Here is a 22,471-nt window from a genome sequence, read left to right as displayed (position 1 = left end):
TCAGTGGGAGGCGCATGGGGAGAAGGAAGATGGAGCACCTGAAACCAAATGGGGAAGACCAACTGCAGATACATATATTTCCTTTGCTAGTATCGCTTGGTAATTAGACAATTACAGGAAACAGCTTCACAGCAGCTGGCATTTCCACAGTGGGAGGAGGGACGGCAGCAACGATGGGCTCTTCACATGGATGATAGAAGACAGGACCGGGAGCTTGCAGGCATAGTACATCCCATGAGCCGGAGAGTGCCAGGGCAGGTGCAGGGCTCCGCCTACATGCCTGGTAGCTTCTAGGGGAGCTAGTTCAGCCCAGACAGAGGAGGAGGACTTGTCTTTAGACTGTCTGTCTGGGTTGCAGCTGGGATGATGGTGACAGTCACTGGGTGATGTGCTTGCTGTGCGACCCTGAGGAGCCAAGCTTGGGTCCTAGCACCCACTTAAAAGCCAGGCATAGCAGTGCATGCCTTAACTCCATGCTGCTGTGCAGGGAGGCAGGCAAGAGTCTGGAGTTCACTCGCTAGCTGGTCTCACTGAAAGGCAAGTTCTAGGTTTAGCGAAAGACATCTCCAACAGTAGGGTGGACTGGACGGCAATAGAGGCCTTAGACCCCTGACCTTCCTGTGCACATGAACACTACACACACGGGAGAGGGAAGAGAAAATAAACACTGGAGGCTGCCAGAGCTGGGCAGTCCTGAAGGACTGTGGGACTGTGTCTGCAAGCTGTGAAGGTTGGAGCCTTGCTGTGCACCTGCCTGCCTGGGGACCAGCTCTGGCATGGAAGTGAGCCCTGCAGCTCCAAGCTCAAGCATAGAACCTGCTTCACCCTGTTCCACCCAGTCACTGCCCCCTACCCTGCTTCAAAACGTCCTCTCCAGCTTCCAGGACAGACACCCTACCCCTGACTCAAGTTTGCTGTATGCACTGAATTACCTACTGATGCCAGCAGCAGCCCAGTGAGGCAGGCCCACCCAGCCCCGCCCACACGTAGACAAGAACATCTCTTCTAAAAACTCCCACCACCCTTGATTATGTACATTCAGACATACTCTTGTCACCAGGCAGACATGGTCTAGTCTTGCTTTGTTTCCTGATGACTATGCAGCCTAAGTCAGAGTCACAGACAGTAACAGTGCCTGTTCTGGGAGATGGCAGATGCCCAAATAGGACACTGCATTTCCTGCTTCCTTCAGTGACATCGTAGGGGAAGCCCTGCCCCATCTCCAACCCCATCCCTCCGCAGATTGGGTCTCCTGGTACAGAAGCCGCCGTCAGCAGGGCCAGCTGTACCAGCTAACCAGGCAAACTGTTGCTTCCTCCCAGGTCCTGGCAGTCAGTCACTTTTGAAAGACAGCCTGCGTCCTTCATCAGAATCGTCGGGACACACAACACAGCAAATGAGGTAAGGCTCACCTGAGAACTACAGTGGCATTTCCTGACAACCAGGTAACCAGCGCATCCCAAGTGGGCTGTTGGCCCTGCCTGCTAGTGGCACTTAGTTACCACAGCTCCATATAAAGGAAGTGACTGAGCTATTGTCCCTGTGTGCTGTGCGGGTGGCTGAGCTGTGGCCCCTGTGGTCTGTGTGGGTGACTCTTGTCCTTATGCACTCTCTCTTGCTCTGTTGACGTTCCTCATTAGCTACACCTCTGAGAAGTCTAAAGTAATGGCCATGCTTGCACTGTGTAACTGTCATGTCTGCTTCGCCCAGAGCTACCAGAGCCCTCGGGGGCCTCTGTACTTGGTATGTAGCTAGTGTGTGCTTGGCGTGTAGCTAGCATGTGCTGGGCTCTGGTCAGAAGTGCTGGTGTTCCCACGGGTGGGTGATACCATAGAAGGGAAGCCTGTGGCATAAGCACCCACACCAGGGACCCACTTGCTGGCCTCCTGCCCTGGCGTCTCGGAGGGTGGGGAATCCTGTTGAGTCCTGCAAGAGTACCCCAACCAGAGTACCCCAACGTGTGAAGGAAAAACATGTTAGCTAGCGAATGGAAGGACAAGACAGATGAGAGGAATGCTAGGAGGGGCTCCTCCTGCCTTTGGGGAAGAGGGCTCCATATCATCATTTGAACATCCTGACCCCACTAGAGCCAGCCCAGATGTGACAGTTGTTTTCATGATGTCCCTTCTTCCAGAAAGTATCCAGGTGTGTTGAGAGCTTCAAATAACACTTTCAAAAGTGGAAATATTGTTGCAATTTAGTTCTGGTTTTGCCTTTTTACTTATTTAGGATACTAATGATCCACACCCACAATGATTTCTTACATAGAACAGCTTGTAAATAGAACCTCAAATGTTTTCTGCAAAACTAACCTGAAAATTTCAAAAGAGTGAGTCCGCTGACACTTTTACAGATGTCTGAACCTTCTGTCCTAAGCAGGTATGGTGAGCAACTGGAAAACATCTTCAATCATAGAATACATGACAAACAGGACTTCAAGGAAGAATCCTTAAACCGTCATCCTGGAAGCCTGCATCTTCCTGGAGACATGAGGGTGTAGCTCACTCCCAGACAGAATGTTCCTTGCTGTCCCACTGAGTTTGGGGTACCCTCTGGGGTACCCGTGTCCCTGTCAGGGCAGAGTGAAAGGAGAAGGGAGGAGGATGCTTGGAGCTGTAGAGCAGAACTCCTGGGGTCAGCCCAGAGGGACAGCTGACGATGGGGCACAGCCAGGGCAAGGAACCTAGGGATGAATGTCTAGGAAGGCACCATCTGCCAGCCCAGGGAACCTGTTGCATGCCACCAGAACAGACAGATACATGTGTGCTTCACCTCAGGAAGCTAGCCTTTCAGGGCCAGGGTGCAGTGCACGCAGTCTTCCTGGTAGAAGATGGCTCATCTCTCTCCCCTTGAGTGGCCTTTTTTTTGGGATATATCCCTGGAAGTGGAGTTACCATGAGCTCTGGTTCCCCCTCTCTTTCTGTGAGGACACTAATCACAGGGCTCTAGCCCCATGATCCCTTCTAAACCTAGTGTCCTCAAAGGCCCTGCCTTCTGGTGCTGGTCCTCAGGGGTGGAGCCAGTCACACTGTACGAATTTGGGGGAATATGGATGTGGAATTCTTACAGTTCTTATAGGGCTTGTTTCCTTCAGCTGAGTTCTTTTTTTTTTTTTTTTAAGATTTATTTATTTATTATATGTAAGTACACTGTAGTTGTCTTCAGACACTCCAGAAGAGGGAGTCAGATCTTGTTACGGATGGTTGTGAGCCACCATGTGGTTGCTGGGATTTGAACTCCGGACCTTTGGAAGAGCAGTTGGGTGCTCTTACCCACTGAGCCATCTCACCAGCCCTCAGCTGAGTTCTTGTACCCCAGGCATGTACTGATGCTGCTGTTGTCATGATACACAGGAGGACCTGGGTCTTGTTCTTTTATTGGCCATGAAATAGCCACTGTGTTCATAAAAGGAAGGAGACCATGAGCACCCTGCTACTTTGCCAGAGTGGGGTTGTGAGCAGCCAGGATGGGGACAGGGTGCCCTAGTCAGTATGGATGTGGCTGAGACGCCCCTTGTAGCGACTCCTCTGTCGTCTCTACAGCCTAGAGCTCATGAGATAACAAGGTCTCAGCCTCCATGGTAGATTCTGCCTTAACCCCAAACATCCAGCTGGCTTAGAATAACAGAGGGCAGATACTGAGGAGGGGGTCTATGCCCATGACTGGACTGTGTCCAGCCAGGCCCTCTTCATCCAGAGGCTTAGCACCTGTCTGCTGTGGTAATTCCCCCTCTACCTTAAATCTAGGCAGCTCTGGGCAATGGCAGCTGGCTCTGTCTGCAGAGGTTCTGGTCTCTTAGTCACCCATTTGAGCATGCTTCCCTTCAGCCTTCTGCGGTCCTTTAGGAAGTCCTGCTTCTCCTCCCTGTTGGCCCAGTTCCCACCTATCCACAGAAGAACTGGCAGACAACACAGTGGTCCCATCCATGTTGGATGCACATCACAGTGGGCTAAAGGACACCAAGGATCTCAGCTAGTAGGATCCTCTTTCCGTATGCCACAGACCAGGAGAGATTTCATGTAACAACCCTGCTAAGGCAAAGGTAAGGAAGGGGACAGCCACTGTCTCCAACAGCCTGGAGTTGCTGGGTAGGAAGGCTTGGGTCAGGCAGGAGAGCTCTTCTCACACCTCAGTAGTGGCTAAGTGTGTATAGTTCTCATTAACTGTGATATAGCTAAGTACTGTGTACCGGGAGATCCTCCCTAGACATCCTCTTGGAACTTCTGTACCATGACCTCTTGATGGTAAACAGTCACTTTCCTAAGAGTTGGGACCGGGCCAGGGACAGTGTTACATCAAATCAGGGTGGCCCCTGACATCTGACTGCTGTGTCTCCCTAAAAATCATGAGAGATAGTGAGGTGCCAAAGTGTACCTCAGGTAACTGCATCATATGCTCATGGGCTTGCGTTGTGCAACAAATATGCTAGGGGAGGGTGTGGGGGGCTGAGCTTGAGCATGTCTAGGAGCTACAGCCTCTGCCTAGCAGAGTGTCCCTCTTGAAGAGCCCTGTACTCGAGTAACATTTATTTCTAAGTCATGTTTCAAATGGCGGACAGGGGTACAGGGTATCTGCAGTGGGTCCTGATGCGGGCATGCCTAGGGATGGCCGAAGGGCAGGGTTTCTCTGAGCATCCTGGGAGCATCTAGATGAGGGGCTTGCAGGTCATCCCACTCTGTGTCCATGTCAGGAATGGTAACCAGCTATGAGCTTGCTGCAAGAGGGTCTCACTGGCCAGCAGCAGCAGCGCAGGGTCTACATTTGGCTGCTTGAGCTGCCTTCCAGGCTGAGGGGCCTGCAAGTGCCTCTGGGATCCTAGTACCGCCTCGTTCCCATAGCAACATGTAGCTTTAGTGGAAAAATAAAGCCAGGGAAACAGACTCTGGAAAAACTAAATAATGTTCATTGCTGGCCTGAGATAATTATTTCCCAGACCTCCTCTGGCGGGTGCCCTGATCCCCTGCAGGACTGTCCTTCAGGGTTCTCCCCGGAGACATCTGGGCCCAGAAGGCCCTCTGTGTCCTGCAGCAGCAACCATTGCAGCAAACAGCAGGTAGCTGCAGACTCAGAGCAAATAGAGGAGACAGCCCCTCCCTGAACAAGATAGCCCCGCCCTGCAATGGACAGCTCCAGCCTGCAGCCCCTATTCCTGCAGAGAGATGGTACTCCTGGAGGATACAGCATGAGCCGACCCTGGCACACACAGGCTCATGTGCTACTGTGGACAGGGTACTACTGTGTGCAGTGGCCTAGGTGTACAGACAGCTGGACTTGGGGAGCGGTCCCAGAGGAGTAGGCCTATGCCCTGCACTGCAGCTCCTGAGAGTGGAGACCATGGCATGGCACACACAGTCCTCCACAGGGTGAGTGGGGACAGTGTCTGTGCAGGAGTCCAAGAGTCAGCTCTCAGGGATCACTAGTGAGAAGAGGAGGGAGGAGGGAGAGCTGGAGTCTTGCTCAAGGTTGTGTCCCCTTGTCCTGGGAGGAGAGGGCAACGTGGCGCTTGTGAGAAGATGAAGGGGGAGGAGAAGTGCAGAGTGGGATCCAGGAAGGGAGCAGACCTCAGCAGCGAGGCACTCAGTGGGGGTTAGGTGCCTGTGGAAAGGCTGAGGGGACCACAGGAGAACCAGCTGGCATGTGGCAGGGAGGCAAGAAAAGACAGGCCACACTGTGCCACCTTCCCCCACCACTCTGTGACCCCAAGTCACTTTACTGTTGACCTTTGTAGGAGTAAGCCCTGGCCAGGTCACATCTGCCAGGACTGGGGACTCAGGCATCCCAGAAACCCTAGGGCCAAGGATTCTCCCCCCTCTTTTCTGTGTGTTTGCTTTGCTTTTAAATGACTTGGAAGTTTCCCCACAGACTAACAAGACGCCCTCCACTCACCTTGCTTAGGCTCCCTGTCCTCTGACCAGAGGGCTAAGAACAGCTCCCGGAAGGAACAGTTGAGCCGCAGTCGCTGGGCCACGTGCACTCAGGTGCATCATCAGGGTGCAGCGTTGCTCAGTCAGGCATTTCCTTCTGGAAATGCCTCCACAGGACACCCGTCTCCTAGGTGACTCTCAGTCCAGTCAGAGGCAACTCAGAAACACACTCACATTAACCAGAAGGAGGAAGAGGAGGAGGAAACCGATTGTAGCTCCACCTAAGGAAAGGTTACTTGTTTCCCAGAACTTTCCGAACAGTAGGGTTGTAGCTCTGTGCTAAGGAGGGATGGTGCCAGGCCTAAGCACTGTCACCAGAATCTTAATTCCATACCCAGGGATAAATAAATACTCATAGAAAATAATACGTGTGCCTTCATACTGAGGTGCACGCCTGAGTTAAACCCAGCACTTGGAAGGTAGAGGCAGAAAGATCAGGAGTTCTGGGCCACCCTCAGCTATGTAATAAATTTCAGGCCATTCTGGGCTTCATGAAACCCTGTCCCAACCCTTCTCTCCCAGATGTCTCCCTGTTAAGTGGTCCCTTGTTTGAAAATAGCATTGTGGTGACCTGAATAAGAATGGCCTCGAAAGACTTGTGTTTGAATGATTAGTCACTGGAAAACTATAGTATTTGAAAAGATTGGAAAGATTAGGAGGTGTGGCCTCGTTGGAGGAAGTATTGTCACTGGAGGTGGGCTTTCAGGTCTCCGAGGTGAGCAGAAGAGGTCACCGGCTGCTATAATGGGGCTGGCTCATGGCTGACATCATGATGGGTGCAGTCCTGGGATGGAGGGACAGTCCTTAAGCCTTCATCTACCTGTGGGCAGCTAGTGAGAGGAAGGCTGGGTTTTATAAAGACATGTACCTAGGACAGAAGTGTGGATCGGAAATGCTGTCTGTCCTGCTTGGCAGGAACGTGCTCTGTGCAAATTCCTCAGCTGAGAAACAAGTCATTGATCAGTATTTATTCCCTTTTCTCAGTTTCTGCTGCAGTTCACAGTGGGCTCTTGGACTACTAGGACCCCTCACTGTCCCTCTCCTTCCCTCTCCTCCCCTCTCCTTCCCCTTCCACTCCCCATCCCCTCCCACTTCACCTTCTCCTGTACAAACATTGAAAAAGTTAGCATGTGGTTTAACTGAAAGATGGAGGAATCCTCAGAATTTCAGAAGGTGCCAGGCCAGCGCACATACAGGCTCCCAGAAGGGGCCTGCCAGAGCATTTCAGACACCAGGATTACAGCTCCCAGAGAGGCTGCCATTGTGCTAATAAACAGCAGCCACAAGAAAGGACACCGGGTGTGAGGGAGGCTGGGTCCGATCCATATACATGACTACATTGCAAATTGGCGGCTCCTCTCTGGGGAGAGATCTGGGCTGCTGAAGATGGTTCAGCGAAGGTGCCCCTTCCTGAGCAGAGCAATCAAACAGGCTAATGGGATACACGATTGCTGAAAAGTTGAAGGGAAAATGACGCGGAGACCATGGTAATGGCTTTGCATAAATCACAAGCATGGCTCTGCCCGGCACGCCTCATTCACTTTTGGTCACATCCTTCCCGAGGAGTATTGCGGTCTGGGGAAGCTTCCGAGGAAAGAAATTGAATGGCACCAGCTCCAAAGCAAAGAGAAGGCAGGACTTACCCATTTCACCTTGTGCAAGGCCCACAAGTGCCTGGTGGGAGGGGGAAGGCAGGACTTACCCATTCACCTGTACAAGGCCCACAAGTGCCTGGCAGGAAAGGGAGGGGGCGGAGGACGTGGGTCAGGAACATTTCCAAGGCCCTCTGTGGGGTCACACTTGCTCGAGCCAATAGCTCCCCCCACCACTTCCATATAAGTTGCAGAAACAGGAGGCCACCTCCCCAAAGTCAGGCCCAGCATGGCTGCCCTCAAGTGTAAGGGCTGCACCTTCATTTAGAGACCAGAGCCCTTCAACTACAGACCCTTCTAGAGGCCCTTGGACAAACTGGAAGGTGATTGGCGTCAAAGGGATGGCTGCCGGTGTATGGTGAAGCTGGGGAGCTGCACGCATGGGGACATTTCACACGCGTTCATAAGCATCCTGGGTATCGAGGGATGGCAGCATATGACTGCCCTGACCTGGGAACACTGCTGGGATGATCGAGCCAGGCACAGTGTTCACAGAGAGGTAACCAGAGCCCGTGGAAGGCAGGTGCCACAGTGAAATCCTAGGGCCAGACCCCGACCTAGATGTCCTCCAGTGGTTCCTCTGTCTGTCTGAAGGCTACTCATCCTGTCTGCCTTGAGCTCTTTAGGGCCTGTGCAGCCTTCTCTGTAGTGTGAGGACCAGTTCTCCGGAGCATTCTGTAAGGCTCACTCTAGGCATCTGTGCTCCTGATATGGATGCAGACACTGCTCCATTGTCAGAACCCCGTACATGGCAGGCATCCCAGTAAGCGAGGCAGCTCTGCTCGCTGTGGTGAGTGCACTCCCCAGCCCTAAACTGCTGGGCTCTACCCTAGGACCAAACTGGTCAGAACTGGGACTCAGCAGTTGCTGTACATTGAGAAAAACAGCATCTCCAAGAGGACCCATGAGCCTCTGCAGGCACCCGTGTGTGGGAGGGCCAGGCAAGGGCTGCTTGGAGGCCAAGGGCCACTGCAGGCCTGTGCTCTCCGCAGCACCTGTCACTGCGTCCATCCGCGGCTGCAGCTGCTTTTCTTCAGTGTTCTTTAAAACCAATTCCTTCCGACTGACTGCTGCTTCACCTCGTGGTGCCCAAAGGTTTAAAGGTTTGTCACCAGCTTTCTCTAGACGGCGTTTGAGTTTGTCACACATACTTGTGTTTCTTCATTTTCTAGCAGTTTGGTTTTCAGGAGTTGGCTGTGTCTGGAAGTCTCTGACTCCAGCTCCAGTTCAGGCCCTGCCTCAGCCCCCAGATCTCCTGTGCATGCATGCCCATGCACACTCTCACACCCTCTCATTCTCTCTCTCTCTCTCTCTCTCTCTCTCTCTCTCTCTCAGCCTTTAGTTCCCAAAGCTAAGCAACAGCACGGCCTCTCACTGGCTTCTCCTTTCTCTCCCAGGTGTTCCACTGTGTCCACTTTGAGTGTCCGGAGCAGCAGAGCAACCAGAAGGAGGACAGCAGTGAGGAGCCAGGGACAGGGGACCTCAGCACCCCCAATCAGCAGCTCGACCCTCACGCACCACGGGCACCCAGCGCCAGCTCACTGCCACCGAGTCCGGGCCCCAACTCACGCTCACCCAACCAACAGAGCCAATAAAGCAGGCAGAGGATGTAGTGTGACTCGGGTGGGCCTGGATGGAGAGCTGTGTCCTCCCCTGTCCCTGGGAGGAACAGGTCTGGCTGCAGAACTCACCCCAACCAGGTTTTTTCCATCCGGGGACAGAAAGGTGCCTGTGTTCCCCCAACTCCTCAGGCAGTCTCCAGGGGGAGGAAGAGGGTCTTGATTCTTCAAGCCTACCATCAATCCCTACCTCTAATCTAACCCAGGTACCAGCGCTGAAGGAATCTACAAACAGGCCCAAGCTGGCATGAATTTAAAAAAAAAAAAAAAGAAGAAGAAGAAGGTACCCCAGGCCTTGACAAAACCAGAAGAGAGCCCAGCCCCTCCAGCCTGGAGGCCCCAGACCCAGGGTGTCCCTGTTGCGGCTCGCTACGTATGGTTTGTAGTTCTGCAGGTTTTCTACACCAGCTAAGTCAGGGTGGTGAAGGCTTGTGGATTGCTCTGGCCCTCTACAAAGGTCTTCCTCAGTCTCCAGTGCTTGCCCGCGGGCAGAGCAAAAGCTTGTCCCTCCTAAAAGAGACCAGATGTAGCCCATTGTGGCACCGGCCTGCCAAGGAAAATCCTTGAGTTCAGCGAGACACACACTGTGCAGATCAATCTGTGGACACCGGAATCACTACCGACCAGAGTGCCGGCCGCTCTGTTAGCCTCTTCCTGACGGTTACCTGGGAGGTGGCGTGCAAGCAGTTACCGCGCCAGCTGCTGAGAAACGACCCCGAAGCCCATGTCAACAGACACTTGCCCAGCTCAAGGCTGATGCTTCTGGGCCTCGTGGTTCAGCTGCCCTTGAACTTTGATCAGCCAACGGATGGTGTGTCAGGAGCACAGGCCTGGGATGGACTGCGAGTCTCCCACCTGGCATAGCTCAGAGCAGGTCTTGGGCACTTCCAGTTTTGACCACTGCAGCTCCACCCGGCTCCTCTGTCCCTCCTGTGGCTTCTATGAACAGCTCCAGCCTCTGCACCTCTAAGCACCATCCCAAGGCCCCATGTCCTGTTAGCATGTTCAGAGGAGGACAAGGCTAGTCGGTCAGCCAGCTTTCTGAGTTCTCATTGGAATGGCTGGTCCACATGGAAAAGGCCTCCGCTGCAGTGGAAGCCATCTTCCTGTGAGTTCAGGCTTAGGGTGGCAGAGCTGCTGCCCAGGGAGACGAGTCAGCAGTCTGAACCTCTGGCTTCATTTTGCTGTGTGGTGTGGCTGCCTTTGGTAGGGAGGTTTCCATGGATGTAGCCAGCGTGTAGCTATTGTGTGTGGGGCAGTGCCCAGCCTGGAGTTGCCAGTGTCTCTAGCAAGCAATACTCCCTGCCAGCGCATTAGGAACCCCAGTCCTGTGGATGATGGAGTTTGCTGCTTTTGGAAGATAAGTGTGAGAGCTTGTTAGTTTTGTTGGTCATTTGCTTAAGGTAAATCCTCCTCCAGGTTAGCCACACTCATGGCAGTCCTCCTATGTTACCACCCCGAGTTCTGAGCTTATGGGTATGAGATAGCACACGCTGCCACAAAACATTTTTGTAAAGACAGAAGACGAGATGCAGACCCAGGTCTGGAGTTCAGCAGCTTCCTGGGGCAGTGGGTCTGAGCTGGCAAGAAGTCCCTGGTGTCTACCCCAAAACGTCACCACACACACATATCATGCTAGGTGCTGGGCACTCAGTCCTCTCTGCAGTCTCATTTCCCATCTGGCTAGCCCAGACCATCATCAGAGACCCACACCTTGTGGCTTCCTTTCTGCCTTCAGACCCCCAGTGACTGTGCATTCAGGTTGTAAGACCTTAGAGCTGGTTACCGTCAATGTGCACGCTGCCATGATGCCCTCAGATACTCGGGAGATGGAACAGCAAAGTCACTGTTGCCGGAAGTGGGGAATGGGGGTCCGTTCAGAGAAGCATGGCAAGCCCTTGGTCACCTGGGCTGATTCCAAGGCTATCCATGGGACGACGCCTTTCTTGGATTGACACCTGCTCAGGATGCAGGAGGACGCTTACCTCCCACTAGACACAGGAGTGTACCTACCGTTGGCTGCTGGGCATGGGATGTGCCTAGATGTCACAGCCAAGGGTGTCCTTGCAACATCTAAGGTGAGGTCCATGTCTCCAGGGGACAGCGATGAGCTAGAGCCTGCCTTGTCCCCTGCAGGATTATCCCGAGCCAACAGACTGCAAGTAACTCAAGGTGCTGAGCTGAGCAGAAGCGCTAACAGTCATGCAGGGTTGAACTGGGGGACCCCATGCACCATACAGGGTGATGCTGACTCTAAGGCCCTTTGGGTGCCAGGAAGGGCCACAGTCAAACTATGGGGGGCTGAAGCAGTGTGAACTGTTGCTCCCCCAGCCCTGCCCTTGCCCCTAAAGGTAACTGTGAATGTGACCATTGTGGGCTCAGCTTGGAGAGTGTGGCTCCCACCTGAAGGCTCATGCTACCTGTGGAATGGTACCTGCTTCTAGGTGCAGAGCCTCCTGCCCTTTGATCATGTTCTCTAGGATGGCAGACGTCATCACTGGGGCTTTGAGAAGTGTTCAGTCTCACCCATAGGGACTCCCTGGGAACAATTGGGATGCTGGACAGGTTGGGCTGTGGGGTGGGTTGGAGGGGAGCTGCTCTCTGCATAGCAGCTTTAAGCAGCCACAGAGATATTCTTGCGCTTAGGCTCAGAGTTTCCTAAACCCTTGGTACTACTTCTGATCTTGGTGGGGCTGCAAGCCCATGGTAGATGATGTGGGTCCTTCTCAATAGCTCTTCCAGCTGTCACTTTTCCATTCTTATTAAATGAAGTGTTGATTCCTGACAAATACAAGTGTTTCATTCCTAGAAGCACTGGGAAAAGAAATTCTTTTCTGCAGGAGATGGACGTGTTTGTTAGACTGATTTCTCGCCTCCCCACCAATGAGTTTTGAATTGTGCAAGGAAAAAAATTGCTTAGTAGTTAAGCCGTCTCCAGCAATTGTCAGAGCTCTGAGCACACAGCTGACCAGTCAATCTCCACCCTAACTCAGAAGGTAACAGAATCGCAATCACAGCCTCTGCAGACCACGGGTGAAATCTGTGTCAAAAGTGGGGCCTGGCTCCATCCTGCCCAGGACTGCAGGCCTCCCTCTGCATTTGAACACGAATCAGAGCAGGTCTGTGCCTCCTAGGAGCTCCCCCATTAAGCTTGGCTTTGTCGAGTTGTTTCCCCATCACCTGTCCTCCTGTGCGGCGCATGGTGTTTTGGAGCAGTGCTGAGGTGCTGGCGCCGTGGGCACTGGGCAAGCTCTGGTTATTTTGCAGCACGGTCATTGGCTTCATCCTGACAACAGCCTCAGGAAGAGGTGGGTGCTCATTAGGCACTACAATACCCTATGCCACCAGGTGGGGTGCCCCCCATACTCAGGGTTCTGGGGTCTCCAGAAGAGGAAAATGGCTGAGGTAGCACCCAACTCTCCCCCGGATGAGGGCCTGGGCATCCCTGGCACTGGGTGAGTGAGAGGCCTTTGAGCCTGTGTGGGCAGCACTTTACTTCCGTAGGGCAGGGAAGGAGCCCATCCCCCCAAACCCCTCCAGTGTCTGTTCCTCTCTGTCCCATCTCTCGTCCTTCACATTGAAAAATGCACAGGACTACTTGTTCCAGAGTAAGCTTTCAGTCTAGCAGAGGCTGCGCGTCGCCTCTCTGGCACACCACTCCTGACCTGGGTCCTCTGCTGTCCCCACCCAAACCCTATTCCCAGTCTCTGGGGGCTAGAAGCCAAACTGAGTGGGGCTTCTGGAAAGATAGGTCCACTCTCAGCCAAGGACACAGTGTCCCCTGTAATTTACGATGACTGTCCTCTCAGGACTTGCCACGGGGAGTATTTACAGCCCTAGGCAGTTAGGTGGAGTGGTGGCCCAGGGCCATACACCTTATCCCTGCCATATCTCCAGCTTCTCACTCTTCCCAAGGGCTAAGGATGTCACCTCTGAAAGCCAGTGGCAGTGGAGATGCAAAGCGGGGTCCCAGCCCATTGTGGGAAATCCCAGTGCAGGGCCTGTAAGTGGGTTCCATCTCTGAGCCCCAGGGGTTAGAGCTGCCCCCCTACAAGCTCCGGGGACTGCTTCAGGCCTATGTTCCACCCTCCTATTGTAGCTTGACATGGCGACAGTACTGATGTTGCGCAGTCACAGAAATAGTCCCTCTAAAAGTAGCTTCAGGCCATAGTTGGGCAAGAATGGAGGGACTCTCAGCCAGGATTACTGGGGATTGGGAACCCAGGCTAGGGCAGCTCTGGATTTCAGGATGGCCTTCTAAAAGTGACCTTCTAGGACACCATGTGAGCCCGAGAGAGCGCCAGGAAGTTCCTTGACTGGCTTGGGGCTGATGTCCTTAAGCGACATCTCCACACCCATCCCCAGCACCCGGAATGGTAACCGTCCTGGGGTGCGCCTTTGCAGTGGAAGCAGGTGACCGCTCCCCGTGGGTGGTGATGCACAGTGTCTGTGAGCTGCTCTGACTAAACCTATATAGACTGGATCTTCCAGAGATAGTAGTCAGTTCCCCTCCATTTGTGGGCCTCCGAAGATTGTGAGTGACCCCCCCCCCCATGGTGTGGGTTATGCTCACCCTGGATATGGCTCCCTAAGGAAGCATCTAGGGCAGTGTTTGTAATGTGTTCCTGAGGTGGTGTGGCATCTTTGTTTAGCAAGCTGTGTTGTGACCCTTAGTTCATGTGTGTGCAAGGTCACGACGGGCTCAGCATAGAAATAAAGCAGTGTCTTCAATACCCGAGTTTGTGCCTTCTGTTCCCCAAGCCTAGCCCCTCCCTGCAGGCCCCCCAGGGTTCCCAACCCTGTGTCTGCCATGGGGACTCTGTGGGCTCGATCCCCCACCATCAGCACACAGCTGCCTGTGCAGAATTCATTTCCTGTATCATGAGGTCACAGCCTGGCCCAGCAGCCCTTCTCTAGCCATCCTGTGGTCTGATACCATGTTGCCTGTCACTTTGAACATAGTAGGTTCACTCCCTTGTCATTCAGAGTGGACTCTATATCTTTGTGACAAGCTAGGAGCTGGCAACTGTGTGTCTTGCCTCATCTCTCCACACTGCCACCACTCCAGGCACTGCCCCTGGGTCTTTTCTCCAGTCTGTGTGCTGGTGCCAAGGGTCAGCTAGAATGCTTGCTGAACTGTGGATGAACACGGTCACAGCGCACCTCAATGTGAGTCAGGTGGATGTGTCCCCAGTCAGTGCACCCCTCAGGAACTTGTGCTCAGGTATCATACTTCCTGTTCACTTCTCGGAAGATCGGCCTACAGTGAGTGCTAGGTGCAGGCAGACTCCCACAGCAAAGCTCTGAGTCCCCAAAGTGGGAGCCAGGATCAGTTCTGAGAAGGGACCAGCTGCATGGTCATACCTCCAGATGTCACTCTAGGGGACAAGAAGGGACCACCAGGAGGCTCTGAGTTCAATGGGGGATGCACCCTGCATCAGGATTTGTTGCTTGTAGCTCAGAGCAAAGACTGCCCAGGGGCCCCTGGATGAGCGAGAGGAAGGCCCCAGCAAACGCTATCACAAAGTGGTCCAGTTCCCATGGAGGGAAGTTCCCGGGTTACTCATGCTCAGATGAGGACACTGCCCGCCTCCATATCAGCAGATGGAGTGTTCCAGTGTGCAGGAAGTGATCACCGCGTCTTGACACGTTTCCGCCCAGACCCAGTTATCTGTAGGAGTGCAAGCTGCAGCTGCAGTCAGGCAAGGCATCCATTTTGTTCCTGAAAGATCGACATCAGCCTTAAAGCTCATCCACAGCAGAGGCCAGAGCAGGTGAGTTGGTGTCCCATGTCCCCATGGATTATAACCTCACCACCTGAGGAGAGTCGACCCTAGGCAGGCCAGGTTTCAGATGCCCAGAAAGAATGAGGCAGCAAGAGAGCTAAGCCCTGCACCAGATCAGCTGGAGCCAGAGCATTATGCTTACCCTAAACATCACGTGCTATGGGAACGTTCAAACGCAGGGTTTGAAATGGTACCCTGGGTGGTTGATTACTGTCTACCACATGTTGGGACATAGAACTCACCTGTGGTTGTTGGCGCGCCCCACCCTCATAGGCTTATATTTGAGGATTAGGAAATCTGGCCTTGTTGGTGTGTCACTGGGGGTGCGCTTTGAGATTTCAAAAGCCCTTCTCAGTCCCAGTCTCTACCTCTGACCGATGGATCAGGATGTAAGCATTCAGCTACTTCCCTAGCACCATGCCTGCCTGATGCCAAGCTTCCATGATGGACATGGCTGGACCTCTGAAACTATGAACAAGCCCCCAATTAAATGCTCTCTTTTAGAGGTTGCCTTAGTCATGGTGTCTCTTTGAGCACAACCGTGAGAAGCTGATGTCAGGTTCTAGAGTATTGCTGTGACAGACTTGACCATGCTGAGCAGTGTGGATGGTCCCATCCCAATGCAGAGGACAGTTAGCAGCAAATGTCCACCGGCCGTTCATTACAGTTTTGGCAGAATACGGTGCTTATCCTGAAAATCTGCTTGAGACTATGTTGAAGAATTTTAGACTAATGTCACTGGCCTAGTACTGACTGTTATGGCTATCAGAACTTAGGAAGCCCTCCAATGGAGAGAGTAAGCGGGACAACCTACCACCCACCCACAGCCTGTCCTCAGCTCTCCGTCATACTCCACTCCCAAATCCGTGAGAGGAAGTTATCCATCTCTTACAGCTTCATGAAGTCACGAGGTATTTATCTCTATGCCTGGCTCATCTCACTTGGCCTTATGTCCCCCAAGTCCATCGATGTTGCCACAGGGACATGACTTAAGCCTTTTAGTAATGGTTACCATGCCACTATGGAGACAAACTCTGCACATTCATCTAGAATGGTAGAGGGACACCAGCTGGTGTCTGGGCTGTTGGGAACAGATGTGCCACACAGCAGTGCAAGTGTCTCTTGGATTCAGTTTCAGTTCTGGATTGCTGGTGACAGGTCTGTCTTCAGGGTTTTCCTTCACAATGGCTGCTGGTGCTCCCTCCGAGTGGTTGAGGTTTGGCTCTGTTAAACAGCGGTCTAACAGGTGAGCTAGGGCATCGCTGTGGCTTTGGTTTCTATTCCCTATCATCTCACCTGCTGGCCCTTTTCCATCAGGGACATCTCAGCATCCTGCCCCACCCTAGCTCACCTTAGTGGCCGCCCTTTACCACGCATGCCCCACTTGTGGGCTCCGGTTTTTGTTGGCCATACTCCTGAGAAGAGCCCTTCTCTTCTGATTTCAGTTCTTAAGAGGGGTTAAACTCAGTCTTGGTCTCTGTGTGGACAGCTGCTTTTCTGTCCAGTGGAGACAGGCCTTTCTCTGGTGGCAGCTTTATTTGAAAGCCTGAGCTGGGGCCCGCATTGTGGTCAGGCAGGACAGCTTGTCTCAGCTACACTCGCTGGTGCTGGGTTAACCTGGAGGTGGGCCAGAGCTCGCTCCCCGCCTGTCTGAGGCATGTTCTGAGGGACCTCTGAGCCACGGTGTCACCAGCATGCTGGCTTCAAAGTGGCCAGATTTGAAATTCTCAGAACATGAATTTCAATGTTGAAAGAGGTAATCTGAAGGCTGGCTGTGCCTCACATGGTGAGCGCGCCCTGGCTCTGCACGAAGGAGGCCTGGACTCCACTCCCAATCCCTCATTCTCACACTTAGCCACTCTTCCTGTGTGGACACAGGACAGGAGTGGGGCTGGGGCTGACGCCTCCCTGTGGCTGCTGACAGAGGCACCTGCTTTAGGTTCTCTGGGGCGACTGGGTCACATGGGAAACACGGTTCTTTCTGCGTAGGTGCTCTTTCCACCCTCACAGGATTCTAGCAGTACACGAGGAGTAGTTACCCTCACTGTTCCCTCTCCCTCCGTCTCCGCTGCTACCCCTCTGTTCTGTGTCACTCCAGCAAGCCATCTGCTTTAGTGCCCTCCTCCAGCAGCCAGTGGCTCACACCAACTATGAAGCATTGCTCCTGCCCTGGGCAAGCTGGCTCCAATCCACAGCCTGGGGCTCCATTCCCTTATGTGACCCAAGAAAGGATGTAGAGGAGGGACGTGTTCTAAAAGTGGGGCATCTCCATGCCGATTCCCAGACACCCACAACAGCAACATCCGTGTGCCTGCTGGAGTCATCCCACTGGTTCCTGTGTGGGGTGCAATGCTAAGGAAACCATCACCCCACCCCCATCCCCACCTTGACAAGTACTGTGGCCAAGACCGCCTGGGTCCAGTAGCTCTCTTCCAGTTACCATGGTCTGAGGTTCATAAAACTAGGGCCTCTTCCAGAGAAGTTAAGGGGGCTCCAAGGCCCAGTATGTACCGAGACCTGGGTTCAATCACCAGAATGAAATGAGAAAGATAGGAGTATAAAACTAAGTGACTTCCAAGGTGAATACAAGGAATGAAAATAATTCACAAATTACAGTTTTTAAATCCTAACAAATACCTAGACAGAAAAAACCCTGCAGAAAGGTACATGGCATTTTCCAGACATGTGCAACGCTGCTGCATCCTCCCGTGACGCTGACTTGTGGCATGGCCGGCAGCCTGCTAGCCCATGTGTTCAAACTGCTGTCTGGAGTGGGCCCCGTCCCCTTGTCCCTGAGCCCTTTTCCGGTGGGACTGTGGTAAGGCTCTCCCTGGGCAGCAGCATCCCGACCAGAGTGGACTTTATGCTGAGTACACTTCAGCCCAGCCCTTCCTGAGGGGCCCCAGGTCGTTCCTCTGGTTTTGGTCAGAGCCCTTTTGGGAGCATCACAACACACACTACCATGTAAAAACTCCAGGGGCAGTGGCCACACCAATACCAAGTCTCTGCAAAGAGCCTGCTCGCACTCAAATGTCCTACCATGGATAGCAGCCACTCATCTGGAATTTTCTCTGTGCCCAAATAGGTGGAAAGGTGAGGGTTGGCCCTGGTGTGTGCCAGGAGGGACCTCTGGCTCTTGGCCACAATGGCTCTGGCCAAGAAGGCAGGTAAGTGCTGGCAGACCGCAGAGAGCATGACAGCCTCCGCACTCCCATGAACCCTGGATCCATCTCTGGGGTTTCCGTGGGCTGCAAACACTTGGGCGTCTGCCTCAGACGGCATGCTGAGCCTCCCGCAGTTCTCTTCTGGGCATCCCTGCCTTGCAGAGCACCAGTGCTTGCCCTCTATGTTGGGATGGGAGCTGCTGGCTCTGGGCAGAGGCCCCGATCTCAGCAGAGCTACTGCGTTAGCATCTGCCCACAGCGAAGTCACTGCAAGTGGTGGGAGAGGGTATAACACATTTATTTCCTGTTTTACTTAATATTCTACATACACTTCAGGATCTGAGACATTCTCCAGACCCTTGGATTAGAAGATAAGTTAGGTGCCCCCCTTTCCAGTGCAAGGCGCCTCAGACAGAGGTTCCCCCTCCCTTGCTCACTCGACAGGTGCTGTGATGGCTGCAGAGGACAGAGCCTTCCTGCACTACACTCTGTGCTCGTAGGGGGTGGAGGTGGTAGGGAGGGGTGCTTCTCAGAGTTCCCCAGGGCCTTTTCTCTCTGTAGCCATTAGAGAGCCTGGCTTGGCCACACTTCAGCCGTCAGACTAGCCTGCTGGCTTTCTCCTGCCCTGTGCCAAGCACTCTGAACTTCCTGGCCATTTTCCATCACCCTCTGGCAACTGTGGGGTGGTGTAGGTGCCATTCCTCTGCCTGAGGTAGAACTTTCAAAAAAGAGTTGAGTGTCTCCTGACCGTCAAGTCATGTGCTCATCCCTGCAGCCACCCAGGAGAGGGCAGCATTCATCCCGCCTGCCCTCACCCGTGCTAGACTCAAGTCCCCAGACACCCAACCCACCCATACCTGGGGTCCTCAAGAGATGGCCCCAGAGACACGGCACCCCTGCCATGCCTGCACTAGGACCTTCTGGCATCCACACAGGGACGCGGCTGCTGGACCTGGGCACGCACTGGGCAAATCACCCCAGGTACTATGGAGCCCTGCTACAAGCAGGGAGGCGCTGCCCTCCCTTCCTGGACATCCTGGGGCACTAGGAGAGCCGCCAACACAGACAATCCAAATGTCCATATGATTGGTTTAATTTGTTTCAGCAGGAGAAAAAAAAAGAATAAAGTTACAAGATTCTTTTAATATTTTCACAATGTTAAACTAAAACTGAGCTCTAGGCTATGTGTGTAAGTCAATCTAGGACACAAAGGGTTAAATAAGATTTCCTCTTTAAAGATACAAGAACTTCAGCTTCCCTTACACGTAACAAACTTCACAGAACAGACACTGTAGGGAACAAGCCCTTCCCCCCAGCCAGCTCTCCCAGCAGAGTGAACCTGGCTGCAGTCCCTGGGCACATGGTCCCCAGCGCCCCCTCCCAGTGCTATGGGGACCTGAGGGCCTAAGAAGGGTTCATGGCGCCTCACTGAGGATGACCATGTGGTGGCCAAGGGCTGTGGCTTAACAACAGTGGTAAACGCTAGGCAGACTTGGCACCTGCGTCCTGGGCTGCCCTAGAGTGAGGCGCTGGTCTGGGTCCTGAAGCAAGAATTAAGGCTGGAGATTCTGCACTGGGTCCCCGTGGGGGTGCAGACAGGGTGCAGGGTGGGAAGAACATGATTTCCTATTTGCTGTTTTGGATCAAGACATTGTACTTGCAGATGTGTTCAATGCAGATGTGTTCCTCTGGAGAGCAGACCTTGCTCAGCTACACAGAGGGAAGTCACTGGGCTAAACCGTTCATCAGCAGCCAGACGTGGGCAGCTCCATGCCAAGCCACAATCTGGGACAGGTGGCACCTGTGTGGCACTTAGACCTGATCCAGGCTTTCAAGGGACTCCTAGAATCTCCCTGGCCCCACCCACCTGACTGTTAATGTTTTCTACCCAGCCCCACTCAGGCCCAGGCTGAGAGTGATCTCCCACCCACAGCCCCACCATTCACAACACCACACACACCAGGTCCCGTACAGTCCACTGTCTTCCCTTCCTGAACTTGTCCTGAGGTGGGTGCCTGGCTGTCCTCAAACTATGGCTGCATAGAAACACATAGAAACACATGGAGGCAAGGCCCTGCCGGGTTGGCAGCAGCGGCTCCCCTGTGCGCTCACTGATTCTCGCGGTCAGGAGACAGCTTTTCAAACTCCAAAGAAAGAAATCCGGTTGCCAAGGCCCAGGTGCAGGCCTCAGCCCCAGGGCTGTCACAAGCAACGCCATTGCCCTTGGCAAGCTACAGCCAGAGCCAGTGGGGTCACGACCACGGATCCTGTGCAGAAAAGGTGGGGATCATGCGTGGACTAATCTTGAGTGGATCTAATTTTCAAAGTGAAGTTGTCTCTTCTTGTGTGATGAGTTTCCCCGTAACAACAGGCAAAAAGCTGCTTCCACAGAACCTGCCCCCACCCCCGACTTCCAGCGCTGAGGGAGAGTGAGGGCACAGCCTAGCCCAGCCACACGGCCAGTCTCGGCAGCTTCCTGTGGCCAAGGCACGCGTGGCCATCAGGTCCTGCTGGGACCAAGCGAAAGTGAAGAGGTGAAAGGCCGACCATGGAAGAGTTTCTGTCAAAGCTGCGAGCGTGGGCGCCGAGGCCCGCCCTCCGCTACTGACTCAGCCTGGCCTGGACACTCTCCGCTTAAGGCTTTTGTAAGTCTGACTCCAGCAGTGACAGGCATGTGTTGTTGTAAATCCACTAGCCATGCTCAAAACAAATATTCTTCATGTTTTAATTTTATACAATGGCTAGCAGGCACCTTAGTAACCAGCCAGAAATCAATTTCATCCACCATCAACCCCTAACCTACAGTACCAGGATGGCTGGCTAAAGAAAGGAAACGGCCGGCTGTGGTCTGACGCGTGCCCAGTACAAGGTGTCTGGCTGACTTTGTCCTAAATAAGGCTAACATTAGTGAACTAAGAACAGCGTCGTGTGGTGGGCGTGCCTGGCCTTCAGGAGCACCCCTCCCCGATGCGCTGGCAGGAGCGCCCCACTTTCCGGTCCAGTTTCACCATTTTCATGATGGCTTCCTCGCGGCCGCGGCCCATGTGGTCGAATGTACAGTCGTGCTGCTCTGGGAGGCGATGTAACATACAGAACACGTAGCCTGCAAGGAGCGAAGCAGAGGAGACAAACCGTTAGGGGCCTCACTAGCATCCACAACAAGAGGGCCCATGGAAGAGACACAGGATCAGTACAAGGTTTCATGTTGCACCCCACCCCCAGCTTCCTGGTATAGCGGGATCTGCAGCATGTCCGCTGGGAAATGTGCTGGCACTGGCCTTGCTCAATGCAGCAAATGAAGAGGGACTCAAGGATCACAGATGCGGCTCTGCACCCACGTCAGTTCAGGAACCCTGGCAAGCTCCAGCAGGGATCAAGTCCCACTTACAAGTGAATAGGGCTCCTATCAGAAAATGGGTGCTTTGTAACCCTGGAATCTGTGACACACAGGAGGGCCGAGTGTGATGTCACCTGGTCTAACTATGCTCTAAAGTCCCAAGAGGGCAGAGGCCAGGGTCCTCTCAGGGCTCTCACCTGGGCTGCCCTCCAGGCTGCGGAGGCAGCTGTAAGTCCAAGGGGGGCACGGGTCTGGCACATAAGAGAAGCCCAACAACAGAGGAGAGGCCTCAGAGCAAGATGTCCAGCCGGACAAGGGTGCACTGGGGTAAGGAGGAAGAGGCCACGGGGCACCAAGACCTCAGCTCATGGAATAAAGAATTCAGCATATACAGGTCGCCTGTCTCCTCCCAAGGAGACTCTCGCAAGAGGACCAACAGCCAGAGCCCATCACTGCCCGGTCCTCATCCCCACCTCTCAGACCTGAGGGCCTGGGCAGAGATGGCAGGCCTTGGTGGATGCAAATCCGTTCCTAACCTGCTTCCTATGTGCGGCAGCTCACAGGGCCATGCTACACACACCGCCTTCCTCTAAGCTCAGGTCCAGAAACCAACAAGGTGGCTGCCCTCGGCCTCTGCATCTGTACAGAACCTGGCTACCAACTGGCCGGAGAGGACGAGGCCCTGGAGGCGGAGGATTCACTCAAGACTCACTGGCCCTAGGTTTTCCGACTAACTTCACCCAGAAGATGCTGGAGGCAGACAGTGTGGGGGGGCAGGCGGGGTCTTAGAAGACAGACCCACACTTCACCCTGCGTGGCAGCTGCTTGCTTAGGCTGTGTTAAAGGGCACACGCATGCAGCCGAGGGCTGGAGGGGTACAGCCTGAGCCATCCACTATTCGAGAAACACATTATTAACCGCTTCCCAGGGAGAGCAGGGCAATATGTTTGACTTTAAATTGGGACTGGGTTTGAGGAAAGGAATAGAGA

At 53.7% G+C, this 22,471-nt stretch overlaps 2 protein-coding genes across 4 annotated transcripts in view; one reads left to right on the top strand and one right to left on the bottom strand.

Annotated features, from left to right (window-relative positions):
• Btbd9 (BTB domain containing 9) overlaps positions 1-11,984 on the top strand; it is a 351,427-nt gene extending 339,443 nt beyond the window's left edge. For both annotated transcript variants that reach the window (XM_021186356.2, XM_021186357.2), the window contains exons 10-11: positions 1,323-1,401; positions 8,974-11,984. In XM_021186356.2, coding sequence (XP_021042015.1) covers positions 1,323-1,401; positions 8,974-9,171 — 277 coding nt within the window. In that variant the 3' untranslated portion in view covers positions 9,172-11,984. The remainder of the gene's footprint in view (positions 1-1,322; positions 1,402-8,973) is intronic.
• Positions 11,985-18,422: 6,438 nt separating this feature from the next.
• Positions 18,423-22,471, bottom strand: part of Zfand3 (zinc finger AN1-type containing 3) — a 203,349-nt gene continuing 199,300 nt past the window's right edge. Inside the window, exon 5 of one of the 2 annotated variants that reach the window (XM_029471010.1) lies at positions 18,423-21,248. In XM_029471010.1, the coding sequence (XP_029326870.1) occupies positions 21,094-21,248 (155 nt within the window). In that variant the 3' untranslated portion in view covers positions 18,423-21,093. The remainder of the gene's footprint in view (positions 21,249-22,471) is intronic. The other variant, XM_021186522.2, reaches the window with a different exon arrangement.

The sequence above is a fragment of the Mus caroli genome, chromosome 17 (genome assembly GCF_900094665.2).
Source record: "Mus caroli chromosome 17, CAROLI_EIJ_v1.1, whole genome shotgun sequence".
In the NCBI taxonomy this organism is placed as follows: Eukaryota; Metazoa; Chordata; class Mammalia; order Rodentia; family Muridae; genus Mus; species Mus caroli.
Note: the sequence above shows the minus strand (reverse complement) of the source record. Positions and strands in the feature narration are given on the sequence as shown.